This window comes from Rhipicephalus sanguineus, chromosome 6, assembly GCF_013339695.2.
Source record: "Rhipicephalus sanguineus isolate Rsan-2018 chromosome 6, BIME_Rsan_1.4, whole genome shotgun sequence".
NCBI lineage: Eukaryota > Metazoa > Arthropoda > Arachnida > Ixodida > Ixodidae > Rhipicephalus > Rhipicephalus sanguineus.
The window spans coordinates 1,191,920-1,217,453 of NC_051181.1; the positions used below are offsets into that span (position 1 = coordinate 1,191,920).

The 25,534-nt window shown below is 44.7% G+C and overlaps 1 protein-coding gene across 1 annotated transcript in view; it reads left to right on the top strand.

Moving 5' to 3' along the window:
- LOC119395568 (lanC-like protein 3) overlaps positions 1–22,897 on the top strand; it is a 114,368-nt gene extending 91,471 nt beyond the window's left edge. Inside the window, exon 5 of the mRNA XM_037662546.2 lies at positions 2,413–22,897. Coding sequence (XP_037518474.1) covers positions 2,413–2,774 — 362 coding nt within the window. The 3' untranslated portion in view covers positions 2,775–22,897. The remainder of the gene's footprint in view (positions 1–2,412) is intronic.
- The last annotated feature ends 2,637 nt before the right edge of the window (positions 22,898–25,534 follow it).

The following is a 25,534-nucleotide window of genomic DNA, read 5'->3' on the forward strand; positions in this document are numbered from 1 at the left end:
GCCATGGCTGGGGTTTGGCTGGATGCTGGCAGATGATCCATGTCGCGTAGCTCCCATGGCTGCCCTGACTACGATCGCACACCTCTCTCCCACAGAAGCTAAAACGAGTAATGATGAAGAGATGCTGTTCTCACATAATGAATAACACATCGGTTGTAGTGGCAGTGTGTGGTGTGGTGGCGTAAGGAAGACACCCGAACACATTGGAGACCGGGAAGGGACTGCTTCCACCTTTTCTTTTATTCTTAGAAGCTGCCCGAGCACGTGCGATCTCGGCGTCGATCTTCTTCGTTTTCTTTGCACGAAGGCTTAAGACACACACCGAGTGTCGTCGGCTGTCGCTCGTGACATGCCCAAGTTTTAAAGCCAGTCGTCTCGACTCATTATAACGCAAAATACTTAACACAACACTAAAAGAGAAAATAGGTAAAACATAAGTAAAGGGACCTAAACAGTCCTACTTGAACTACTTACAAAAGGCTAGCATTGTCTCTCTACTTTTGTGCACACAAAAGTACATAACGCTAGCAATAATTTGCACTGCACGGAACACATGTACAGTTTAGTTCGAAGGATGAGGTAGCTTCATCTGAGCAATGGGGCTCAGATAGGGTCTTAATTTTTCTACATGCACGATGTCACTTCCCGTGTTGTCTGCGAGTTCGATCTCGTAATTCACGAGAGACATTCCATTCACTATCTTGTGAGGACCAGTGTAGGATGTGGTGAATTTCATACCGGATGTTGGAGCCTTGAGAAGCACTAGTTTCCCTCTCTCAAACACAACATCCTTGGGGTGCTTGTCCAAGTGCTCCTTCTGTTTTTCTTGAGCCAGTCTGATGTACGTGGCAGCGTACATCAGACTGGCACCCGTGTCTGTCAGTTTGTGTTTTCGCTTTGTCCTTGTCTTCTTTGCGCCATACCAGTTTTTCCTCGGGCAGTGAACTCTCTGGCTTTTTACAGTCGTTCACACACTACCACGAAATAGCTTCATTCTTCTTTGAGCTCTTCAAGTTCCCGGCAGCTGTAAGCAACATCTGGAGGCAGCACTGGATCCCCCCTACTGTACACCAATAAGAATGGAGTTTGGTGTACCGTGTCTGAATACAACATATGGGAGAACATCGGCCTACTTTTCTCCCCCAGCGGTAGCCATAGCAATCATCTGGTTGATTGTCTTATTGGCCCTTTCGCATAAGCCGTTTGCTGCGGGGTGATATATGGTGGTGGCAGCATGTCTGATGCCCCGATGCTTGAAGTAGGCTTCTGTAGAGTGCGCTGTCATAGTCGGGGGTCTTCTTCATTTTCTTTGTGTGAAGGCACAAGACACGCACTGTGCGTCATCTGCTATCGCTCGTGACTCAGTGAAAAAAGAAATTGTGTCCCATCTGGGATATCTGCCCACACATCTTTGAAAAGCACTCGTCTTCATCATCACGTGTTCTATTTTCACAGTGCACTGCTCATAACTTAGCAAAACGCACTGTGTGACACCCGTATAACACTCACACAACACATGTGACACCTGTCTGAAGCATGAATGTTCTTGAACATGCAGTGCTAACGTTTCGGCTCCAGCGAGGCCCTGTGTTCACGAATATTTTTCTATTCAAGCCTAGATGTTCCTGCCCTGTGTAACCCTTTGGCGCGCTATGTACACAATTGTGTACACCACTTGTATTTGCTATTTGCATCGACCTGGGGCTAAGAAAGAGCAAGATACATTGAGCTTTGGATGAATTGAACCTCCTGCATAATAAATTTGTCTTCATTTAACTTCATTTTGCAGCATACTGCTGCATACGATCACTTTGCTGAAGGCACTACCATATTCAACGAGTCGTTCGAAGTGCTGCGTCCCGCGACCCACGTCGAAAGTATAATTTTTCTTTGCTAAAGATAGACATAACCGAAAACGGATTGGCACTATATTTCTAGTCTGAGATTTCATTCTGTTCATAAAAAACGGAGCACGAATAGCTTCAGAATAAATAGATATTTAATTACAAAGTAATTAGAAATGATTACTATAACACGTAAATTAACGTAATACACGATTGTTTTTGTTGCAGTATAATATCGAGTGCCTTGAAGTAACTTCGTATCGATTTAATGCATTTACAGGCAGGTCCTCATAGGTGGTGTCTGAAAGGATTAAATTAAGCATGCATTTGTTTCATTGGCATAACGCTGCACAGAGCATTCATCGGCATATCATCAACCTTTATCTATACAACACAGCATGCCAGTCCAGGCTGTCAGAAACATGGTTGAGTAAGAAATTTTGGATGACAATGTCCTCAGTGCTGAAGAAACATATAATCAGGAAACTACCATTCCTCTGGCTTATTGTTACTTTAGAATCTGTTAATGTGTGTTCATGGCAGAGTCCCTGCTGATTTATTTGTGCAGGTGTGATGCAGCTGATGGCAAAAGCATACCTGACTTGGCAAGACCCACGCTACCTGGAGTCGTGCCTGCGTTCAGGCCAGATGATCTGGGAGCGGGGCCTCCTGCGCAAGGGCCCCGGCATCTGCCACGGCATCGGTGGCAGTGGCTACGCCTTCCTGCTGCTCTATCGACTGACGACTGAGCTGCGCTGGCTTCACCGGGCACGCCAGTTTGCCGAGTTCATGTTCACCGACGAGTTCAAGCAGGCACGCACACCTGACTGCCCTTACAGCCTGTTCGAAGGGCTGGCTGGCACAGCATGCTTCTTGGCCGATCTTCTGGAACCACGCAGCGCCACCTTCCCACTCATCGATCCCTTCTAAAGGGTGCAAGGTGCCATCTGCTATTTGATTGGCAGGTGCCGAAGAAGAGGCAGTCGGAATGGGGATAGCCAACAAATACAGCTGGCAAGATGGCGCACAGGAGGCAAGAAAGGGGTGGGCATTGACAAATTAGGTGAGTCAGCAGACTTGAAGGGAAAGGACGATGAGCGTTGCCTTGCGTTCTTTTGAATAATACTAGATTGTAATGTACAAGAAAAAGAAAAACACTTGTGCAAATGTTGATCAAGTGCTCTGTCCATTTCACCTGGTTTCTTAGGCGTGCATGCAACAACAAGAGGTCATATAATATTACATTGACTCAAGGCAGCTGTCTTGGAAAACTCTGTGCAGGTTATGCTGCCTTCTTGTTTACCAACGCATTCGCTTGTCATAGCTGCTAAGCAAAAACTGCTCTACTAACATTGAACATGTGGCTCTCACATTGCATGCGTACTTGTTTTAAATATAATGGTGATTAAAGTAATTGCATTGTGTTGGTTAGCCACATGCTGCTGCTGTCCCATCAAATGCCAGTGATATTGTTTTTACAGGCAGCTATCACTAACAGCAGTACTGACATCGTTGCAGCAAACTGTCATTGATTGGGTGCAAAGAGTACAGTGGTAACAAGGAACTGAACCCTACGAGCTATTGTATGAGGAAAGAAAATAATTGTTTGAATTCACGCACTTATAGTGCTTTTGTTGAGTTTGGCTTTCAGCTTCCTCGCTCTGTTACTCCTGCCCTGGGCTCATGGGTGTTTTGTATCCACATGATGTTTCTTTCAGCTTCAGTCTTCACTGGGAGTCACTTAGCTTTATTCCAGCAGCATAAAGCTGTTGCTCCTTTTAGAACAGCTGGCATAAACGGGCAGTTTTCTGCATTCAGCACTGCACTCTCTTGGTGCTTTGCTGCTTCGAATGCTTTGTTATTGGAAAATGCAGAAACACTGTTGTTTTGTGGGACACTCAGAAAGCAGTAGTCTGTTGCTCAGTGTGTTGCAATGTACAGAAGTTAATTCTCACACTTTTAGCACATAGTATGCAGGGACGAAAGAAGAGTATTGCTTTTTAAACTACCATGTATAGTGATGTAGACTCGCACTGAATTTTTGGTAGTACTGCACCAGTAATAACATACACACTTCGCGTCTATTATAATTTGCCATTTCAAGAATTTATTTCTAGGCTTGCACAGACAGTCCCCTTCGTAACATGAAAATGAATTAATGAAATCAACTGTGATATAAACATTGTTGTACATTGTTCATTCAAGTTTCTTTTTTACTGCTCTTTATAGATAAATGAAGCATGCCGACCTTTCTCGTTTAGTGAGGACACATGATAAATGATCACATAAATGCTGTAAGGGATTACATGTTACATTAGCACTTGCTCTTTATGCATTTGTTGCACTAGTTTTAAGTGACAGCCACTTCGTTGACATGCTGTATTGAAGACATGGCCAAGTAGTATCTAGGTACATATTTTTGGCAGGAAGCTGTTTGCTTGTATAATATCTGCAATTGTTGGTAGAAAACTTGACTAAAACGCGTTCTTGGGCTAGTTGGTGCATGGTCTGACAAAAATTTGGAGGCACATAACGAGGACAAGAAATGACAGGACTGGTGCCAACTAGCAACTGTTGTTAGTTGGCACCAGTTCTGTCATTTCTTCTCCTCGTTCCTTTGTGTCTCCAAATTTTTGTCAGGTAGAAAACTTGTTGGCTGAACGACAGTTTCGTTTTGCTCTACAAATGCATTCACAATGCGATTTAGACAATGTTGTGGACAGTTAGTAATGAGAATAGGTATATTTACAGTAAGCATTGAATGCAAAAGAAACTAGCTGTCACGCAAGATCATGTGTCATTTTAGATTATGCAGTCATCCTAACTTGACCTCGTCATTACATCAAGGCAATATACAGGGTGTTTGACATAACTAGAACCAAATATTTTTTTTTTTTGAAATGGTTAGCCACAATGGAATGAAACCAACAACATATGGTTTGCCATCGTGTAGTGCATGTTGGCGTATTTTTATATTGAGCTTAGTGGGTTAATCAACTAAAATTAATTATGAAAAATTTTTAATATTCACTTTAGGGCCAAGTGCGTTTTGTTAGGTTGTAGGGGCCATTCCAAAATGACTGATCCACTTTTTTTCGATACAACATACATTCTGCATGGCGATTTTTTTACAGTGTTTCAAGGGGCCCTGCACGGCATGACCTTGAGCACTTTTTTTTTTTTACTTTTTTCAAACGCATGGCTTACTTTGAGTGTGATCGCGAGTTGCTCGAAAACGTGATCCCTCGAGCCACGCACTACACAAAACATGGCAAACCAGCGTCTTTAATTAGTACTACTCCAGTAATGCAAAGCTTCCTGGGTCCTGTTTTTTGCATGCTTTGCCGATTTTTGATATTATATTAACTCTACATATTTAATCTTGGGCTATGATCAGTGCTATGCATCCAAAGTGTAAAACTTTCTGCCCCTGTTACCTTCTGTTTTACACCATTGGTTTGTTTCTGTCAGAATGGTACGCATTATTTCCTAGCTTGTCAAAAATCGTTTGGGCACACTATGTCCATATGAATGGGGTACTCCCTATCAGATATATGTGAAAAGAAAACAGTGTTCAGATGTGTTTTTGATCATTATTTTTATTTTACAATACGGTAGACTCCCGGAACCAGAAGGGACCAGGAAAATGTGTTCCGTTTAACAGCATTTCTGTCTACCAAGATAGGAGCAGGGGGGGCAGAATTCAAGTATGAAACCAATGATATTAGAGTCAATTGTTGCATTTAAGCAGCAGTTAAAAATTGCATGCGTGCACCTTAAAGCAGAAATTTATTAAGGTAGTCGCTGGACTGACTACACGTGCTCATTCGTCATTGTCAAGCTTCGTGAACTCTGATGCCCAGGCCTTGCTGGCCTTGAAGTACGTCTTCGGCATTCCCGTTTCGGAGGCAAATGCAGGTGCGTGGCAATTTGTTGGCTCATCATGATAGACAGATGACGTTCACGTGTGCCGCAACAACTCTCTCCACACAACGCATGTCGAATGACCTCAAAACTGGTGTGCACGGCTCTTATGTGAGTGTCGATCCTTGAAGGAAGAGCTGCTCTCTTCCAAGCACCAGTGACACTCTTGACGGCAAACAGTGGCATTGAAAAAGTTGAAATATAAAAATTCATTCAAGGCAAATGCGTGGAATCATTTTTTGCTACAGGTAAAGCTGGAAGGCAAATGTAATGTTGTAACCATGCCAGAGTGCCCCAATTTTTTGTTCGATCCACCGTAAGTGGTGGTGCTACTTTCGATTTCAATTGTTAGTCGACCACTCCCTGCCAACTTGATATTTCAAACTGGAGTCAAATGGGTGGATCCACAATTGTGTAAATGGCCAAGCCATGGGGACAGAAAACCATGCAATATCAACACATGCACTATTTGGAAATGCTTAATTCGCATTCTGGAGTTGGTATTTCTCATCGGGAGTTGGTATTTCTCATCGCTGATTTTCCTCTGTAATCATGAACAGCATTGTTTTTGATGGGCTGTCGCTTTATTCATTTAAGCACAGAATTAGAAACTTCTTGAATGTCTTCGTGATGCATGTTGTATATATCATGAGTGTAAATTTGGCCAAAGGGTGCTTGGATAATACAGGCTCGGATTTACGAAACTGAAGTAAACAAAGAAGGCGTTGGACTTGGTCCAGTAAGGAGACTAAGGAGACTTAAAGTGGTAAGTTGCACAAGTTGGTACACGTTCACAAAGACAAGGGTTGGGTTGAAAGGAAAACAGGGCAAGCACTTGTTCTTCATCACTTGGTAATGCTTGTTGACTAAGCCTTTTTTTCCCTTGCAATTTCTTTCTCAAAAAATACAAGGGACATGCCTGTGCTACTTATGACACGGATGTTCATTGTGAACTGCGTAGCACGAGAGATCTACATGAAAACATGAAACTCTGTGCTCCATTGTCAGCATGGTTTACCTGTTAGTCTCGTGCGCTCACTTCAAAGTTTTTTCACGAATGCAGCCGCGATGATGTGAGGGGATGTCTCAGTGTTTCCACTCCAGTAAAACTCCCTGCTTCCATCTGCCCCTCAACTTCTGTCATGCCAGAGGAGACAAGGAGAGACTTGGCTGATTTTGTGGTGAGCTACAAGGTAGTCTTTACAGACACAGTGGCCATCGTCCAGCCAACTTTGCCAGCATGCTTTGGAGGTCTTTTTTGCCAGCAACTCCAGGAACTGCTTGTGTGGACTGGATGCAGCTGCCCTTGTGCTCTAGTGCCTGCCTCAGCTATTGCATTAGTGAGCATGTTCAAGTGAGCAGCCATGCTTAATGGGCGCTGCTTTTGCCCTTGCTTGCTTCACTGTCGGTTAAAGCGGGATGTAGCTGGCACTTTGCCAATTCACTTTGTTCGGCTGCATCATGTTGAAGTCCAGTAGCATGAGAGCAGGCTTTTCGCGCATGTGGAAGAATGATTGAAACCTGGTGGCTGGAGTAGTGCTCCACGAAGGTCATCACACCCAAAGCTGTAGTACCTTCAAATGCATTGTACTTGGTCGATTCTCTAGGTTGTGAGCTTGCTTTTCATTGAGCCCTGGCATAAGACAGATGGGCAAAACAAAGCAAAGGTTAGTGACTCCTGTGTGGCCCTGTCTGCAGCAGTTTATGGCTGAAAACATCCAGGCTGCTGAAGAGAGCCGATGTTTCGTTAGCACTTGTAATCTGCACAAAGGACATCTACTATGCTACCTGCATATTTCTGTGCAAAAGTGTATTTTGTTTTTGACAAAGTCAGTTTCAAATTGACTGCAGAATCTTGTTGTACTTATGTCACAGCAGCAGCTTTTCAATACTATTTCCCATTGCAAAGCTTACCCCACTGCTTTGTTTTCCAAACTGGAGTCTGATGGATTCTTCTGATCTGCATGTAGTCTTCGATGTTATGGAGGCCATCGTTGACAAAGAGTGCATAAGCTGGAAAAATTATCATTTTGCTCAATTGCTAACCCGAAAAACACTGGTTCGATCCCAGCCGTGGCGGTCGCATTTTGGAGGCGAAGTGCTAGAGGCCCTAGTGCTGTGCAATTTTGCATATTAAAGAAAGTCGGGTGGTCAAAACTATCCGAAGCCCTCCACTACAGCATCTCTCATAGCTCGAGTCGCTTTGGGACATTAAACTCCACCATTCAACCAATCTGATCATTTTTGTACACAGCATTTAGATTAACGATGACAAATTTGAAAAATGCTGTCGTATTTCTAGATTTATGGAACCGGTGGACTCCACTGTGGCGTCTGTTTCACTGTGTCTCTAAGAAAGCACGAGTGGTTGGGTGTGACTTACAAAGTGGCTGAAGCGAGGAACAGAAGTGTAGTCCATCTCATGACCAAATTCTCCATGTAAACTTGCACCCGTCCATAAGTACAATTACACCCACTTATGGCTATGCTGTTCCTTTTGGCCATTTATGTCAAGCATCACTGATTTCTGAAACCACACAGTAATAATGTATTTCGTGACCGTTTCCTTGCACAAAAACTTATACAAAGCAATGAAAGCGTGCCTTTCAGGTGCAGACACAGTCAAATTGCACCGCATCATAACATCACAAACTCAACAGACGTCATTGGAGGCCCGGGTTTTGTCCTTTCTCTAACTTGCTTGTGACAGGGTCAACCTATTTGGCCTTGCTTGAATGTGTTTGCCATCTCCTGGCAATCACGTTTGCAGAGTTGATGTAGCCTTTGTTCTTACATGCAGCGGGGAGACAAAAATATTTGGCAGGAATCATGAGAATGGCTGCGAAAAGTCAAGAGGTGGATTGCCAGTATAGCTGATGAGAATTGCTGCTGTGGACGTTGCAACGTCTTCTGCACCGAACTGCATCAAGAGTTGTTCTGAAACCCTTGTAAAGACATGCTTTGGACGCTGGTACTGGGGTATACACTAGATCACACTCTGTGGAAGCGGGTCAGTTTATTCGGCCAGGCCACTCAAATGGAGAAAGCAAGCAGTGCTTTGATAGAATTCTTGCAGGGAAATGTTTTGGAAAGCTGCGGTCGATTTTGGCCATACACAACTCTGCTGTCTGTTGTTGCTCTCTCCTCTGAATGTTGTGTAACGCACCAAGGCACTGTCGTAAAATGCACTGTTTCTCTTTGTGCGTCTCGTAAACAGCACATGCACTTTTAACAGCAGACATATCCAAGTCTCGCTTTGTGAATGCTCAAGAAGGGGAAAAAAGATTATGTCGTGTGTGTGGACGTTGTCTCGTGTTGATGTGTAGCGTGGTTGGTTGCACTGGTGATCTGGCTACTAGCGAATTTACCTTTTTTTTTTCTTCCTTCGGCAGCCTCTTGGTTAGATTTGGTGTTGAGAGCGTCCTGAGTGCCTCTGGATGTAATTTTTTACTGTGCTTTTGCAGAGATGAACTATAGTGAATATACAGTACTGATGATAGACGTATGACCCATGCCTTTGTAATGCTAGCTTCCAAAATACCATGACATTGCTGCGAGGTAAACACCTTGTGACCACAAACACCAGTTCATACCACTTTTTCTTCTTTGTGTGTTGCACGTAGAGTCTTGCTTTCCTGCATATCTTACCTGATCAGGATGCTTTACTTTATGCCAGAATTCTGTACCTGTCTGGTGAAAAATTAATAAGCACCTGTGTGGAGTTTCTTGTAATATACTTATTACTAGAGAAAAATATGCAGTCATCCTCAGTTTTCAAATCTGCAATGTGCTAAAATTGGAATGCCAGGACGTGACACTGGTCTTGTGCTTCTGTTGGCTTGAAACATTGATTCTCGCATGAATATGGCTTTTCCTGAATGAAATCATCATTGCCAGCTTGCAGTGTATCCTGTCCCTCTCGAAAGTAAAACCAGACAATCAAAAACTACTGCACACCTTTTCTAACTAGTACAGTGTAGTATTCGTGGTGTAGATTCCACTATCAGAGCTTTCTTCATTATATGTCTGGAGTTAATGACAGCTGGAGGCCCTTTGGCCACTTGTTGCCAGACTGGCATGGAAAAGTGAAGCGGTGTGCACTTTTCAGCTCTTTCATCAGCCGTGCTACACACAACGGATCAAAACAAAATTGCACACAAACCTGGCAGTGCTCAACAAGCTCGCGTAGGACACTTAGAGAGGTGACCGCGTGACAGCATCCCTGCATGCTCGCCTCCTCATTGCAATCCGTGGTGGGCACTGCTCCTGAATGCATGGCACAGTTCTAGTGCTTTGTACTTACAAGTGGCAGGCCCGTTTTGTTTTTAGATAAAGGCATTACCTAACACCTTTTCCCATAGTGTATACAAAGAAGTTTTGTAGAATACTATAAGATATTTCCCATTCGACACACTCTTTTAATGCAGCATGAACTATTGCAACAGTCTGAACAGTGCTCACCTTCTTGGCTCACAGGAAGGGTCCCCGTGTATCCAAAAAAAAAAAAAACAACAGGAAGTGGAAGATGGAAGCTTGCGATGAAAAAATCCGTAAACAGGGGGTGGGTGCTCGAGCCGACGTTTCGACAAGTGGACTTTTCTTCAAGGCTGTCAGTCAAATCAGTTCCAGCCTTGAAGAAGACAAGTCCACTTGTCGAAACGTCGGCTCGAGCACCCACCCACTGTTTACGGATTTTTTCATCCCCATGTGTAGTGTGCCAGAATATGCTGGTTGTCAAAATGCCACCGCTCTCTGCATTGTTTCAAATGCCTCAAGGTGGTGCTTGCACGCCATTGCAGTGTACTGGTAACATTTTCACAAAGGAAGGCACAAGGCTTCTATTTCTTAGTTTCAATGGCAATTATGTGGACTTGGAGTAATTGTAAATCAAACTTGCTGAATTAGATTGGCGTTAAAGGAGTAAGCGAGAAAGCACTGCACGGGCTCGGGCCTACCTGAAAACTGGGGCTGGGCTCAGTAAAGCAGTTTTCACGGCAGAGCCTGGGCCGGGCTTGGGCCTGAAGCTCCGGGCTTGGGGTCGGGACCAGGTCTGAGGTGGCGGGCTCGGGTTGGGCCGGGCTTGGACTTTGCTCAGTTCTTAAAGGGACACTAAAGTGAAACAATGAATAAAGTGTACACTGAAATGTCATTCCCCATGATAAGTTTATTAATAGAGAAGAAAATCAAGGTGAAAGTGCCATTTTTAAATTTCGCGTTGAAATCTCCGCTCGTGTCATCACGAATTTCAAACTGTATTTGTCGTATTTTGTAGACATTGGCTCAACAATTTCCTGAAACTTGGTATTAAGTCTATAGCCTCCTCAGAGGTCAGTGTACTGCATATTTATCGACTAGGAACTACGTAGGCCCCAGTAAACGCAGTCAGAATTTATGACGTCAGGGCACTGGCTGCACGAATTTAGTGGTGGCATCGCCAGCTACATTTTCTTTTTGCACGTTTTCTCGCTTACCAAGAGTCTTGACGCGGCGAGCGTGGTGATTTTGGAATTGTGAAAGAGTAGTTTACTGATAACAGAAAAAGCGTTTTTCTCTTTAGTGTCCCTTTAGGTTTGTCCCACAAACATTGTGCATACATATATGTTGCACATTTTATCTTGAAAAAAATGCTCTTTTAATGTGGGGCAAGCTATTTGGAGAAGTTTTGAGGGTCAAGTACTGAACTTCTTTTGCTTCATGCATATGGGGAACGGGTGAGCTAAAAGTAAAGAGACCAGGCGCTTATATAGTTTACATCTCGCTGTTCTGTGCATTATTTGCGTTCATTATTATTTCAAATCCCAAATGTTATTCTTTAATAGCAGTAATAAATATAATAAATTTATACCTATAACTTGTCATCAGAAGAGCGATCACAGAGCTCCAAAGCGGGGAAACATTCTTGAAAGTTCAAGCCTTCCACTTAATTAAAAGGACTGCGCGGAATCTCGTTACACAGAATCCTTATAAAAACACATTATTTTTCTGTGGTTCCATCACGGCTGCCAGTGGTCACGTGACGCGAGATGGACATGCACAGCCTGTTTTGTGTGCCCACATTGTTAACACCTGAGCTTTCGTCTTGTTCCGTTATATCAGGGGTCTCAAACTCGCCCCATCTAATGGGCCGCATTCACTCCTGCAGTGGCCAGGACAGTGACGAAGGTAGGAGCGCAGAGGGGAATAAGTTGTACAGAATGTCAGCTAAAGTTGCCATTTGAAAGAAGACCTTACCCATATCTCATGTATGAGTCATTTTTGAAGGGGACTTGGAGGCAGGATTCCAACAACATATTGATACTTATGTCAAAAATGACTAAAATCTGGATTCTGACATATAGTTTTGTTTCACGGTTATGTATCAACACAAGGTGGCCACGGGGGGTGCTCCACGAAAAAAATGTTTCAGACCAGTCATGCCTGTGTAGCTCAAGAACATACTAATAAAGAAAATAAAAAAAGGGACGAAGACAGTCATGTGCGGGCCGTGTGTTTGAGACCCCTGCACTATATTGTGCGAGAGCTACACGATACTGCCGCAGCAGCGTTGGAATGTACAGGAATAGCATAGGTTCATTGAACATGGTGTGGGGCAGAAATTCGCTGGACGAAATATCTGGCTTAAGAAAAGACAATTACGAATTCTGTACTGGGTGATGTCCCCTTACCTCAAACCATATGCATCCAATGATTAAGCACCGAGGAACGTATTCGTGCATTACCAAACTGGAACAAACCCTGAAAATAGAATGAAATCACTGCGTCCACCTCTTGCCAGTCCTACCCGCATAGTCCAACACTGCCTTCTGCCGGTACATCATCATTTGGAAGGCATACACAATCACAGTATGGAAGAAAAAAGCGTGGTACAAGCCGTTCATAGCATACACTGCTGAAAACTGCACGGAGAAGGCCTCAAGGCTCGGAGTTTTATAGATATTGAAGAGTGGCACGATGTTTGGGAGCGAGAGAAATGAAGGGATTAGCTGGACAGCTATGTTCATGCTGCAGAGGTCTACAAAGACATCCTAAACTTGCTCCAGTGGTGTAAGTTAAGAACGACTGCCCACACCTGCACAATCGCAAGACATGTGCGACCCCTGCGGCTAGCGCAAGCAGTGCAAGAAACTTAAGCGCAGCAGGCTATGTGACACAATAGTACATGACATGCCTAAAGCCAGAATCTCTTAATAATTTTATTTTTTGCACAATAACATCTAAAGAAATAAACTATAAACTATTCGGCAAAAAACTTATAGACTGTATATAGTATCAGTGGTGTGACATATGAAAAGAATGCTGTGACAGTCTTTTTTTCTTCCTTTCGGTTGTTTATACATATTTTGAAAAGGTACACATGGTGCACGTGGTTCCATATTTTTATCTAGGTCAGTGTATTTACAACGAAGGCAATAATTTTGGCCTTTTCCCTCTATTTCTCTTGATATGGCAAGGTGCATTATACTATGCTGAAGACAGGTGCCACATATCCAGAGAGGTGCATGATTGGCTTTGTCTTAGAGCATGCTTTAAATTTCAATAGAGTTCAATAAAAACAAAGTGAAGGGAGCATTCTGTTCTCTGTCTCCTCTGTCTCCTCTGTTTTTATTGCGCTCCCTATCAAAACTGAACTCATGCTGCAAACCACTTTCCTTGCTACAATATGTGCTACAAGATGCTGTCGATGATTCCTGTTGTACTTGCAGAAAAAATAGGTGCAGTATACCACTGCCGAACAAACGTTCATTGTACCCAGTATGTCCGCCCAACTATTTGTACCATGAGCCCCTTTTGCAGGAAATTACCATAGGTTAAACCATAATTGTTTTTGAAGCATGCGCCAACAGAGCATAGATATATGCCACTTAAAACACCTTGCTGCCGATTCCATGTTTGGGCAACACCACCTAGATTATTGGCGTGGGCTCCAGTGGGGCCCGATCTGCGGCCGGGCCAGGCTGGGTAGGTGAAACATTTTCTCGGGTTTGGGTCGGGTGCGGGTCTCGCTTTGAGTCACCGGGCCGGGTTCAGGCGGGTAAACTTAAATGAATTCCAGGCCTGGGCTGGTCCTAGGCCGAGAGTCATGGCCCGTGCAGTGCTCTACCGAAAATACATTGCTACATAGTGAGCCTAAACTACTGCCTGGAAGAAAAGAGTACGGCACCATGATGCTTCAGTCTCATGAAGTGACTTATCGTCTTTGTGGTATTTTTTTGAGGAAGCATATTTCTCGCGCTTCATCTTGAAGCGGTTTTCTTTGGTTTGTAGTACTAGCCTCTCATTGCTCTGAAAGAAGTCTGGCCTTTCTCTTTTTCAGTAGGATCCATGAAGAGTGGTAAGCGCAACTAGACAGGGACGAAAAAAGAAAACAGACAAGGACACTTGTCTGGAAGAAAACAGACAAGCGCTGTGTTCTTGTCTGTTTTCTTCTTCGTCCCTGCCTAGTCACGCTTACCACTCTTCATGGATTCAAACCAACTAGCCCGCCAACGTGTTTCAGTAGGATGTTCGACATCTTCAAGAAGCTTCTCAATTCCCGTATGCTTGTCTCTATTTGGGTCAAGTAGTGCTGTGAGCATGCCTGCTGCTGCGTTCACTGTAGACCTGGATAGCCCATGAAAATCCAAACAGCAAATAGCACCAGGATAAGGAACCATCCAAGTGTTGAATGCACATTGCACCCAGATGACTGCCTTATGATCCCAAAAATAGCATTCCACGCAATCACGGTTAAGTTTCTAAGTCTTGACATTATGTGGTGTGTGATGCACTGGAGCAATAATGGCTCTTATGCCAACTGCATTTAATCCAGGTGCAAAGGTTGAGTAGCTGATTCATGGCAGGAAATGTGTTGTACTGGTGGGTCGTGATTGTAATTACGAGCCTCTTTTGCCCTATTTTGTGCAAGCGATTCCATTTGGTAATCTTGTCACTCCATCTCTGCTGCATTCCACTGACTGTCTGCGTTATGTGGCTGGCCAACTAGAATATCGACTTGTCTGAACTAATCTGTTAATGCTACACCTCCGTACCATTTCTCAAAGTTTCAGGCCCACATGCTAGAACTGGAAATGTGTAGTGACTGTATACTTTTCACTTCAGGGCCAGCAGCAGACTACCTGGCATAATTTCGGAATGACTGTGCTCCTGCCCATCCTTGTCCGTCATATGTTAGCCCAAACAAAGATGCAATGCCTATTGAATTTTTCCCTACATGTGACATGTGACTACATGTGACTAAGGCCTAGCTAACCTTTACTGGGGTAACTCTCACAGTGCCACTCAACACATAACCACTTTGTACCTTCCATAAAATCATTGCGTTCAGAGTGAGATTTACTGCAACCTGGTTGGGATAGGTTCCAGTTGCCTAATGTACCCTTAAATTTGTGCCACCTAGATTGCAGTTTTTTTTCCCCCTCAATATATGTAGCCAGGCCTTCATATAATAAACATGGATATCGTGAAGTAAATCTAAACTTGATTATTTTTTCTATGTGATAAGCAAAGGAATTTGGCATAATGAAGGTATTTTTCTGCTTAATGAAACATCATAATGAGGTTTAAGGATGTAACATTCCTTTAAAAGGACGCAGCTATAACAGTTGATGCCTAGCTAGGAAATGTAAAAACTAAAAGGCTGTATGTAAATGCATCTTATGGAAACCTGTATGATGCAGCGTTTTTACTAGTGCAAGGCAGAAAAATGAGTGCGATCCCAGCTGCGGAAGTCACATTTCAGTGGAGAGAAAATGCTAGAGGCGTTATATTTAAGTGTACGTTGAGGAGCCCCAGGTGGCTGAAATTTCCGCAGCCCTCCGCTATACTGCGCGTCATATAATCATGTTGCGGTTTTGGCATGTAAAACCCCAGGAATGATTATTAGTAGAAAGTAGACAAAGGCAAGGCTCATACGTACTGTCATCATTTGTCTTCTATGAAACACAAGTGCTCGCTTGTGGTGGCTCTATTGGAGGCATACGTTTGCTCTTGGGTTGAGCCATCAGCAGGCACCTATCAGTTGTGGGACGTACGCAAACAAAAATGATTTGATCATTGTATTGGGATCAAAATGTGCCATTTTGTTTATGCACGGTTGATTCCTGCAATGCACTGCATGTCTCAACCAAAAGCAGTTGCTAATAAGAGATAGTAATTATGCATACAAAGAGGAGGGGATCATTCCTGTCTTTAAGGTTATTCAGTCTCATTTGGATTGGATGGTGACAAAAGTTTTGAGAGCACAGAATTGGAACAAAGAGAACAGAACTTTATTCCAGACTGTGCATCCTCCCAGAAATTGAAATGCGCATCACTCAATCGTTTGCATAAATTCCTGTCTTGAAATTGCTCAGAGTATTTTTATTTTATAAGTCCATGCTCTAAAATGTTCTGCAGTTTACTCTACATTTTCTGAGATGGTGCTAATTGAATTCTCAAGGCCCTGAATTCAGGAATGAGATTGTCTAGTTCCTTCAGCACTGAAACTATTCATGTGTGCAGAGAATATGTCTCATGCTCTCATTTTTTTTTTATTCTCTGAAGCCACAGGCTGAGCGCTTAAAGTGTGAAGAAATATACAAAGTATGTTATTGCCGCTTTGTTTGTACAATGGCCCCATCCACATGAGCTTGACCTCAACTGCACTGTTGCACAGTGTCCTCCTTCTGTTTGACCACATCTCGCTGAGAAAGCCGCCACTGTAGTGCCCAGTATGCGATACGTGTTGTGCAGCTGTTTGTTGTTCTCCGGCTGTGCCCTCCAAGGCCTCACGCAACCCTTCAAAGTTACACGTTGCCTCCTCAAATACTAGTGTTACAATCATGTTACCCCTTACACCCACTTTTATTTACAGACATATATTGTGGATTATATTTTACGGACAAAGAAATTTTGTATATCTGTAGTACAAAGTGCATGTCACATTGTATCGTTATTGTAGATAAAAGAACTTTTAACTCGTCATTTGCAACACAAAATGCATAGCACACGAAATTCTATTTTGATCTCTCCAGTGGAGCAACCCTTGTGCTGTCTATTGCTGTGATGCGTTAATTGGACTCAACTTGGGTGGAAGAAGCGGTAGTTGAAACACGATAAGTGTGCGGGAAGCTGGAACATGTGGGTAGCAGAAAAATGCCCAGCTGTGCAGGCTTGACATCATCCAGTTTTGCGACAGAGGTGTTGCAAGTTTGGCTGTCTAGGGCTAGAACTGCTGAGCCATATTGCCAGCCTAAGCACTTCAAACATGAACAAGCACAATTATATAGTGGTACATAATGACACATCTACTCCAAGGTTGAACGTCCAGGCCGACACTACAAGCTGAAGTGTCTGAAACTCTGGTAGTTGTACAAGTGGCCAGACCATGGAGAAATTTCAGGAGGAGAAACTGCTCGGCCGCCGCAGCGCGCGTGGGCGGTGCGATAGCGTCACCCTCGTACGCTAAGACAGTGGTTATCTCCGTAACTAATCACTTATGACTGAACAGTAATGTGCCGCTGGACGCATGCGCTGCTAGAAGCTCTGATATGTTTCCCATCCCCGGGTTTTCCGTTTCAGTGTATGTTTGCGCGTTTTTACAATAAACCAGCAGTTGGCAGTCAGCGCTAGTCCTGTGTACATTGTTGTCCGTGTCTACTTCGCGCTGTTTTTAACTGTGGATACGTACCAACTGGCTCGCATTCACTCGCTTTTATTAGGACGCCCGAGCGAGCGCAGTTTCGCCTCCTCAAGAATTCTTGCTCCATGTGCCAGACCAAGCTGATGTTCAGTCATTGAGCTGCTGCTGCTAATGGCCCATGCACAGTGGCTTGCATGGAGTGCCCTGCAGCAGTAACTGTAGCTGCATCAGAATGCCGATCGAACTTCTTCGTGCTCATAGCTTGTTGTGTTTCAACTCATTGTGACATTAAAACGCACAAGTTAACTGATTAGTGTGGGCTTCTGTGTAGCTGGCCTTCAATCACAGTGGCTCCTTCAGAGCATAAAGGGATGTATTACACAAATCTGCATTTGCACTGTTTTTTATTTATGAATGCCGCGGAGGCCGCATTTTCGATGAAGGCGACAATGCTTGATGCCCGTGTACTTAGATTTAGGTGCATGGTATTAAAGAACCCCAGGTGGTCGAAATTTCCGGAGCCCTCCACTACGGCGTCCCACATAATCATATATCGTGGTTTTGGGACGTTAAACCCCAACAATTTTATTATCTTATGAATGCCCCCAATTTTCATCATTGCGCGGAAAAGTGTCACGCATTGCCTTGTTCCATAAAATGTACCATCATTTCTCAACCATTTTATGTATCCCATCGCACTGATCATCATCACAAAGTCTGATTCGCTTCATGTTATACAATGCATTTTTATCAATCATTTCTACCACAAACCTCACGCAGTTCGATTAGGCTTCTCGCGGACGTTGTGACGGTTTAATTATTATGAGCAGTTCCTTAATGCAATAGCTAATATTATATACTCAGGCTCTTTCTAACTTAGTGTATGTTTCTATTGTACTTACAATTTTGTTCCTTTAATTTTTCTTGTTTGTGCTTTTACCACGCCCCCTCTGTAATGGCTCTCGTCCTGAGGGGTATAATAAAATGAAATGAAGTGAATTTCATTTATGTGGTAGTACCTATCGAATTTTCGGAAACTTATACTATGTGCGATGCTCAACCACTATCTCTGCCCCCTTTTTGTTTGGTCTATAATGTTTGACATTGTTAGTTGTTGTGTTCATGTTCACACTTTGATGATGCTTCGCAATCTATATCGCATACTGACTTGCTTTAGGGGGCACTCGATTTTAATAGCTGTTTTTGCCGTTGACAGTGTTGGTTTTGGACGTTGTTTCTTGTCACATCTGTTGCAAGCTCGTGCTTCATGGTTTATATTCTCTAATGTAGTGTGGACAATCTCTTATTCAGTTTCCACACCACGTGACTCAATGGAAGATGTTCGTATGAAGTAATAGAGGATATTCGTAATGCCTGGTGCTTCGGCAACACTAAGCGCATCCGTCTTTTTTGCTGGGCGCAGTCGCGGAATCGTCTGCTAGTGGCTCCATAAGGGCTAGGGAGCCTACGTGAACTGCCGCTCATGTAGGCTCCCTATAAGGGCAGGCCACGAGAGGCTGAGCAGCACTCGTTGGCAGATCTTTCGGACCAAGCAAATGCGGCCGTTTCTTTCGTCATTCAGCGTCGAACGGTCCGCGGACCTCACTGTGCGGCCACAAATCGACGAAAACATAATATCATAGCTCTGCGCGCTTAAAACCTCATCCGGATGGCAGTTGCAATTGAGGCGTACCGCTTCGCAATGCCAAACTGCTGTTCTCTAGGAGCGTGCGCTTCCAATCTAAGGTAGGCGTGCAAGAAAACTGTTCGTTGCAGAGCAGATGTCACTTTCAAACTTCTAAATTATAAGCGAATCCCGGCCGCGGCGGCTGCATTTCCGATGGAGGCGAAAATGTTTGAGGCCTGTGTACTTAGATTTAGGTGCACGTTAAAGAACCCCAGGTGGTCGAAATTTCCGGAGTCCTCCACTACGGCGTCTCTCATAATCACATCGTGGTTTTGGGACGTTAAACCCCAGATATTATTATTATTCTAAATTATAAGCTTTCACTGCAATACGTCTCCATTGTATTTCCCCACGCGCCATAAACACTCGTCAGGTATCGATACTACGTTGTTTGTGCGCGACCTGTGCAACTCTGTGCTGCTTTCCTCAGCTCATTTCTCTAGCCACACCCTTCGCAATGGGTTGTGTCATCTTTTTTGAAAGAAACAATGCACGAGCGGTAAACCAAACTAATTGCACGTTTCACAAAGAGAGCGGCACGAGTACGTAAGTGACGTATTCGGGCCACTCTCTTTGTATAGAGTTGGGTTCGTACAGGTCCTTGAAAACCCTTGAAATTGAAAAGTACATTCTTAAGGCCTTGAAGGTCCTGGAATTGTAGTCTGTCCTTGAAAACTCTTGAATTTCGGGACCAATGTAGTCTAAAGCCCACAATGCGACCTGCTTTCTGCTGCAAATTAGCGTCGATGCGGTAAAATTTCCATTTCAGAAACAATACATCGTGCAAAATTGCATGTATTCTGTTTGTTCAGTCCTTGTCTTAGCGTTCATTTCACTCCTCACCCGTCAGTGAATCTTGTCTCGCTTTCCTCCTCTCTCTCTTTACTTATCTCCTTGCGACTTCACTCTTGTCTCCTGCATTTATGCTGCTTTTAGGGGCGAAGCTCCTTATGCCGTGGGTCTGTCCGTCCTCCGTTTGTAGCGTTGTAGTAGCCACCTCTAGCTCGTGAGAAGCGCACGTTCTGGTATGCAGTAGAAGGAGAAGACGACGTTGACGAGTGGGCTCTCGTGCGTGTTCGCCTGTGTGGCATCCTTTCTTCTTTACTGCGCGCGTTCTGGTATGCAGTAGAAGAAGACGACGACGTTGACGAGTGACACTCTTGGCACGCTTTCTCTGTAGCTCGGAGTCGCCAGATGGAAGAAAAGGCTGCGGAATGGAGGGCATGGCAGGCGGCGGCAGCGCGCGCTCGCAGACAGAATCCTGAGGTGAGAGCCCGCGAGGCCGAAGCTGCACGTCGACGCCGCGAAGCAGATTCCGCCGTTCGAGCCCGCGAATCCGAAGCTACTCGACAAGCTGCACGTCGACGCCGCGAAGCAGATTCCGCCGTTCGAGCCCGCGAATCCGAAGCTGCTCGACAAGCTGCACGGCTGTGGCGAGAAGACCCCGCCGTTCGAGCCCGCGAGGCCGAAGCTGCTCGACAAGCTGCACGTCTGCGGCGTGAAGACCCCGCCGTTCGAGCCCGCGAGGCCGAAGCTGCACGGCTGCGGCGCGAATCGGATCTTCAAAATGTGAAGGACCGTGAAGCGGCGAGAAAGCGCGCGTACCGGCAGGCAGAGCCCGAGGCTGTGCGAGCACGTGAAGTGGCTGCAAAACGCATCAGGCGGGCTCTGCCCGAAGGCGCCGACGCGCGCTTCCAGCGGGACTTTTTTGATAACAGTTTCGGCCATAGTTGCAGTGTGTGCAACAGATTGTGGTTCTCAAACAATCTAGTCACAATATCTTCCATCAAGAAGGACCACGCTCGCGCCAATGCCATCGCCGTGCTGCAGCGCGAGTTCGCTTCGCCCCACTCATCATTCACCACGTGGATATGCTGTGTTTTTTTTCTCTGTCAAGCGAGCGGTGCATGTGGTTAATACTACACGCGATTTAACACAGCAATTTGAGCTTGGTGATGACTTCGTTAAATCAAGTTTCAACTGAATGTGTGTAAGTGCGACAAATTTAGTCGGAATTTGAAGCATTGCTATATCTTCATTTGGATGCCATTTTCTAGTCCTTGAAAAACGTGTGACAGGCCCTTGAAGTTCCTTGAATATCCTTGAATTTTCTCCTTTGAAACCTGTACGGACCCTGAAATGCTCTTTTACAGCACGCCGGTCGTTTATGATGCGTGTGGTCGTAATCTATCGCGCTGTTTTAGTATTGTCCTTCTTTTCTTGAACGCTATACGTGTCGTTCATTGGTAAATCTTCTTAAAGTATTGCGCTCTTTGCTTTCGCATTCCACGGCGGCATTGCATTACCGTACGCTATATTGAGCAGCATACGAGGGCCCGCGATCAGCGGAAAGATGAGTGCAATGATGATGATGATGATATGTGGCTAATTCCCCTTTGTACCGGGTGGACCCTTTATTGGCATCGTAGCCTAATAAACTAAATAATAAATAAATAATTAAAAAATATAAAAATAATGAATAATCAAAATAATAAATAAATAAATAATAATAAATAAATGTACATCTACCGAACAAACAGCTCCATCTACTGTATGGGCCCCGTAACTCTTTGCTCCAACGTGTTTGCAGCGCACGTTGACTGAAGAAACCAAAAAAAAAAAAAAAAAGAGGGGAGGGGTAAGGGGGTGTAAAACGAAGGGCAGACGCGGCATGGCCAGGGGGCGCTGCAGCGCCTCTCTGAAAAGCGCCCCCTTTTTCAGAAATTTCAGTATGCAGTCGCGCACGGCGCTCTTTTGTCTCGCTGCACGCGCCGCCTGCGCGGTGTGTCCGCGCACGTGCTCTCTCTTTCCCTCTCTCTGCTCGCGCTACGCGTGGGCTCTCCAAGTCGTCTGCGCGCGCGTTCTCTCCTCGCGCCGTGCTGAACGGCAGCGCGCGTGCTCCTGCTTGAGGCGTTCATGTGAGTGTGCTTGCGCACTAACATCGCGCGGCTCTCGCATTATATTATTGCGATAGCAATTATATGGACAGTCTCGGCTGGATTTTGCCGTCGCCGTCGCCGCCGTCATGCACCGTATATGTATAATTCAGCAGAACAGACTGTTGGGCTAGTTGGTTATCCATGAACTCTGAAAGAATAAGCGCTAAAATTGACGAGCACACAAAGAGGAGAACAGACAAAGGACTGGCGCTACTTCCAAAAGGCACCTTTCTCTGTTTTCCTGAGACGTCTTAGCTGATAGGTCTCGGTTGATGCCAATCAGATCCTGGGCAGGAACATTTGTGGGGACAGCAAACTTCGGTCCTTTTTCCAGCAGGCTTGTTACGTCCACAGGAAGCTGTACACTTCCAAGCACTTCGACAGGCCTGCAGCTTCTTGGAACTTTCTTATTCGAATGCCTTCGTAAGACGCTCAGAACACTTAGCCATCTTGACTCAGTTAATCGTGCCGCTAAGCATTTCAACTCCCGTAGTTTCCTTGAAGCTAGCCATTGCGGGTGATTGGTGAAAGACAAAACGCGCAGCGAGTCTTGAAACAACCGAACTTGCCGCCACAATTCAGATTTTGAAATTTTACAGAGTCTTTTAGCATGATTCCACGAAGGCTTCACAGCGCCAAAAAGGCCACCAACCTCTTGAGGTAGAATTCCTTTGCGAATGCAGAAGGCGTAGCACCTTGCCCGGCAGGCAGCGTCGACGATGTGGGCAATTAAACCATCGGTGAGTGATGACGAAGAGCGCACACAAAAGAAAGGGCCCAATGTACTAGAAATGTACTTCAGCAGAACAGACTGTTGGGCTAGTTGGTTATCCATGAACTCTGAAAGAATAAGCGCTAAAATTGACGAGCACACAAAGAGGAGAACAGACAAAAGACGCCAGTCTTTTGTCTGTTCCCCTCTTTGTGTGCTCGTCAATTTAGCGCTTATTCTTTCAGAGTATATGTATAAGTGTGTGTATATATATATATATATATATATATATATATAAGCCCCAAAGAAAAATAATTCAGAAAAATGCTTCCGAAGCGCGGAATCGAACCAGGGACCTCTTGCTCCGCAGCGAGTGGCGCTATCCACTACGCCACGAAACGTAGATCCTCCACGCAGCTAACGGCGAGCGTGACTCGCGGCGAGCTAACGGCGAGCTAACGGTGAGCTCGCCGTTAGCTGCGTGGAGGATCTGCGTTTCGTGGCGTAGTGGATAGCGCCACTCGCTGCGGAGCTCACGCTCGCCGTTAGCTTCCTCAAAACATGTGTGCGTATGAGAGAGATGCTTTTATAACTGAAACAACCAGAATGAGTTGGCAATTGCTGGACTCACAGGGTCGGTGGTGATGGTGCGCAGAACCTTTGTCAAGACAGTAGCTAACAAAGGCATCCTTGTGGCGACCGTGATGTCCAGAAAGTCCAGAAAATAAAAGCTTGTCAGGAAATTTCTGTCTCATGCTGTTAGAATGGTTAAAATAAATGGCGCTAAGATCGCGCAGAACATTAATAACTAAACGTTCTTCAACTTCGCGCTGAAAATAAGTGCAAAAGTAAAAGAAGTTACCCTTCCTCAAAACATGTGCGCGTATGAGAGAGATGCGTTTATAACTGAAACAACCAGAATGAGTTGGCGTGTATCCATGCAAGACCACCTAGAAACGGGCAAGTCCCCCCTGAAAACGCGCTCTTAGCTGGCTTGTTGGTAAACTTGATTTCTGGGGTGGACTGCAAAAGGGCAGATGATGAAACACCACGACGGGAGCAGGGACAACAAAGAAATGAAGACCGCAGGACAGGCGCTGACCACAGCAGGACAAACGCTTCGTTCATTTGTTGTCCTTGTCGTGCTGTTTCAGCCTCTGCTCTAATTATGAACCAACTATACTATTGTTCCTAATGCAAAAGGCGGGACAAGAAAGGTTTATTTGCGTTTGCTATCTTCACTGTTCTGTTTTTGCGCATAAGTCCTCCGCAAGCTTGAGATGGGCTGCTTTCCTGTTCCTGCGGTTTCCGGAAATAGAATGGTGCGAGAAAAAAAAAACAGCGTTGTTTATTTTTGAGAAATGTTGGAAACGAATATACGCACGTGTGTGTGTGTGTGTGTGCGTGCGTGCGTGCGCGTGCATACTAAGCCATGGTATACTGGCTGCAGGCGATGTAATAAACCACGTTGTTGCCAGATATGCGCCCACACGAGAACCACGCAAAAAGCACGGCGTCCAACTTTTCTATCCAAATTAAGGGAAACTTTACCTGTGATACCGCCAATGTAGTCTACCTACTCGAGTGTATCAGATGCAGTCAAGAGTATATCAATCAGACAGAAACCCCGATTCAATAACCACAGGGCACACGCGAAAAATTCTCCGAAACTCCCCATATCAAAACATGTGCAGCTTCTTGGTCACTCCTTCAATTATTTAGAAGCAACTATATTAGAATCGATCGGGTTTTTGAACACACCATGACCATGAAATTCGAGAGTCCTATCTCATATATAAATTCAATAGCGCCACGTCGAGTATCAATGAAAGCATGCGCAAGCTTACATGCTTTCCTAGTGATTAGAATAAGCTTTTATGCTTGCGGCGTGTCCTTCATGGCCCCTCTTTTTGAGCAGACGGGCGTTTCTACATTTGTTCCCTGTTTTTCTTATTGTTCTTTTTATTTTTCAGTTTATTTGCTTACTGATATATTTATTTATTTGGCGCGTTCTTGTGCGTTGACGAGTCACTGTGGCACATTTTAGAGCATATGTTCGAACATGTGGTCACTGCCGACTTACATAGAGTGACTTTCTCATTGTGTTTCACACTAAGATAATAATCCCTCGGTGGTGGGAGCAGTTTAGTCACTGTGACAGATTGAAGTGTGTTGAAATGACTAATCATGGCGAATTGTCTGTTTTGTACATGCACATACCCAACTGCACCTGGCTACTGCTTAGCGAAAACCTGCAACATGATGTCGCGTCCTGCACGGCCTCTCTTTTGAACAGACTAGGCGTTTCTGCATTTGTTCCCATTTTTTATTTAAAATTATTATTGTTTTCATTTCATTTATTTATTTATTTGTTTGTTTGTTTGTTTGTTTGTTTACTTAAATTGTATTGGCAGGCCATTGTGGCAGCTTTTAGAACATGTGTTGGAGCACGTGGCCGCTGTGTACCTACATCTATTAGCTCCTATTATGTTTCATACTGAGATGATAATTTCTCGGGGGTGGGAGCGGTTCGACCTTTCTGCCACTGTGAACCATTCCAGTGAGGTGCCGTGACTAATCGTGGCGTATTACGTCTTATTTGTACATGCTAGAGTCACTGGAAAATCAGAGTACCGCAAAGGTAGGCTGCACGAGGGCAACATTGGGCGGCGGCGGCCATTTCCCTTCCAGACCGTCCGGCGCGTTGCTAGCGTGTGTTGAGAAGTGACCGATCTTTTCGCCTCGGTGCCGTGTTACGCTCGGCGGAACGGCGTTATGTGTGTGTGTGTTTATTCAAGAGGATATTAG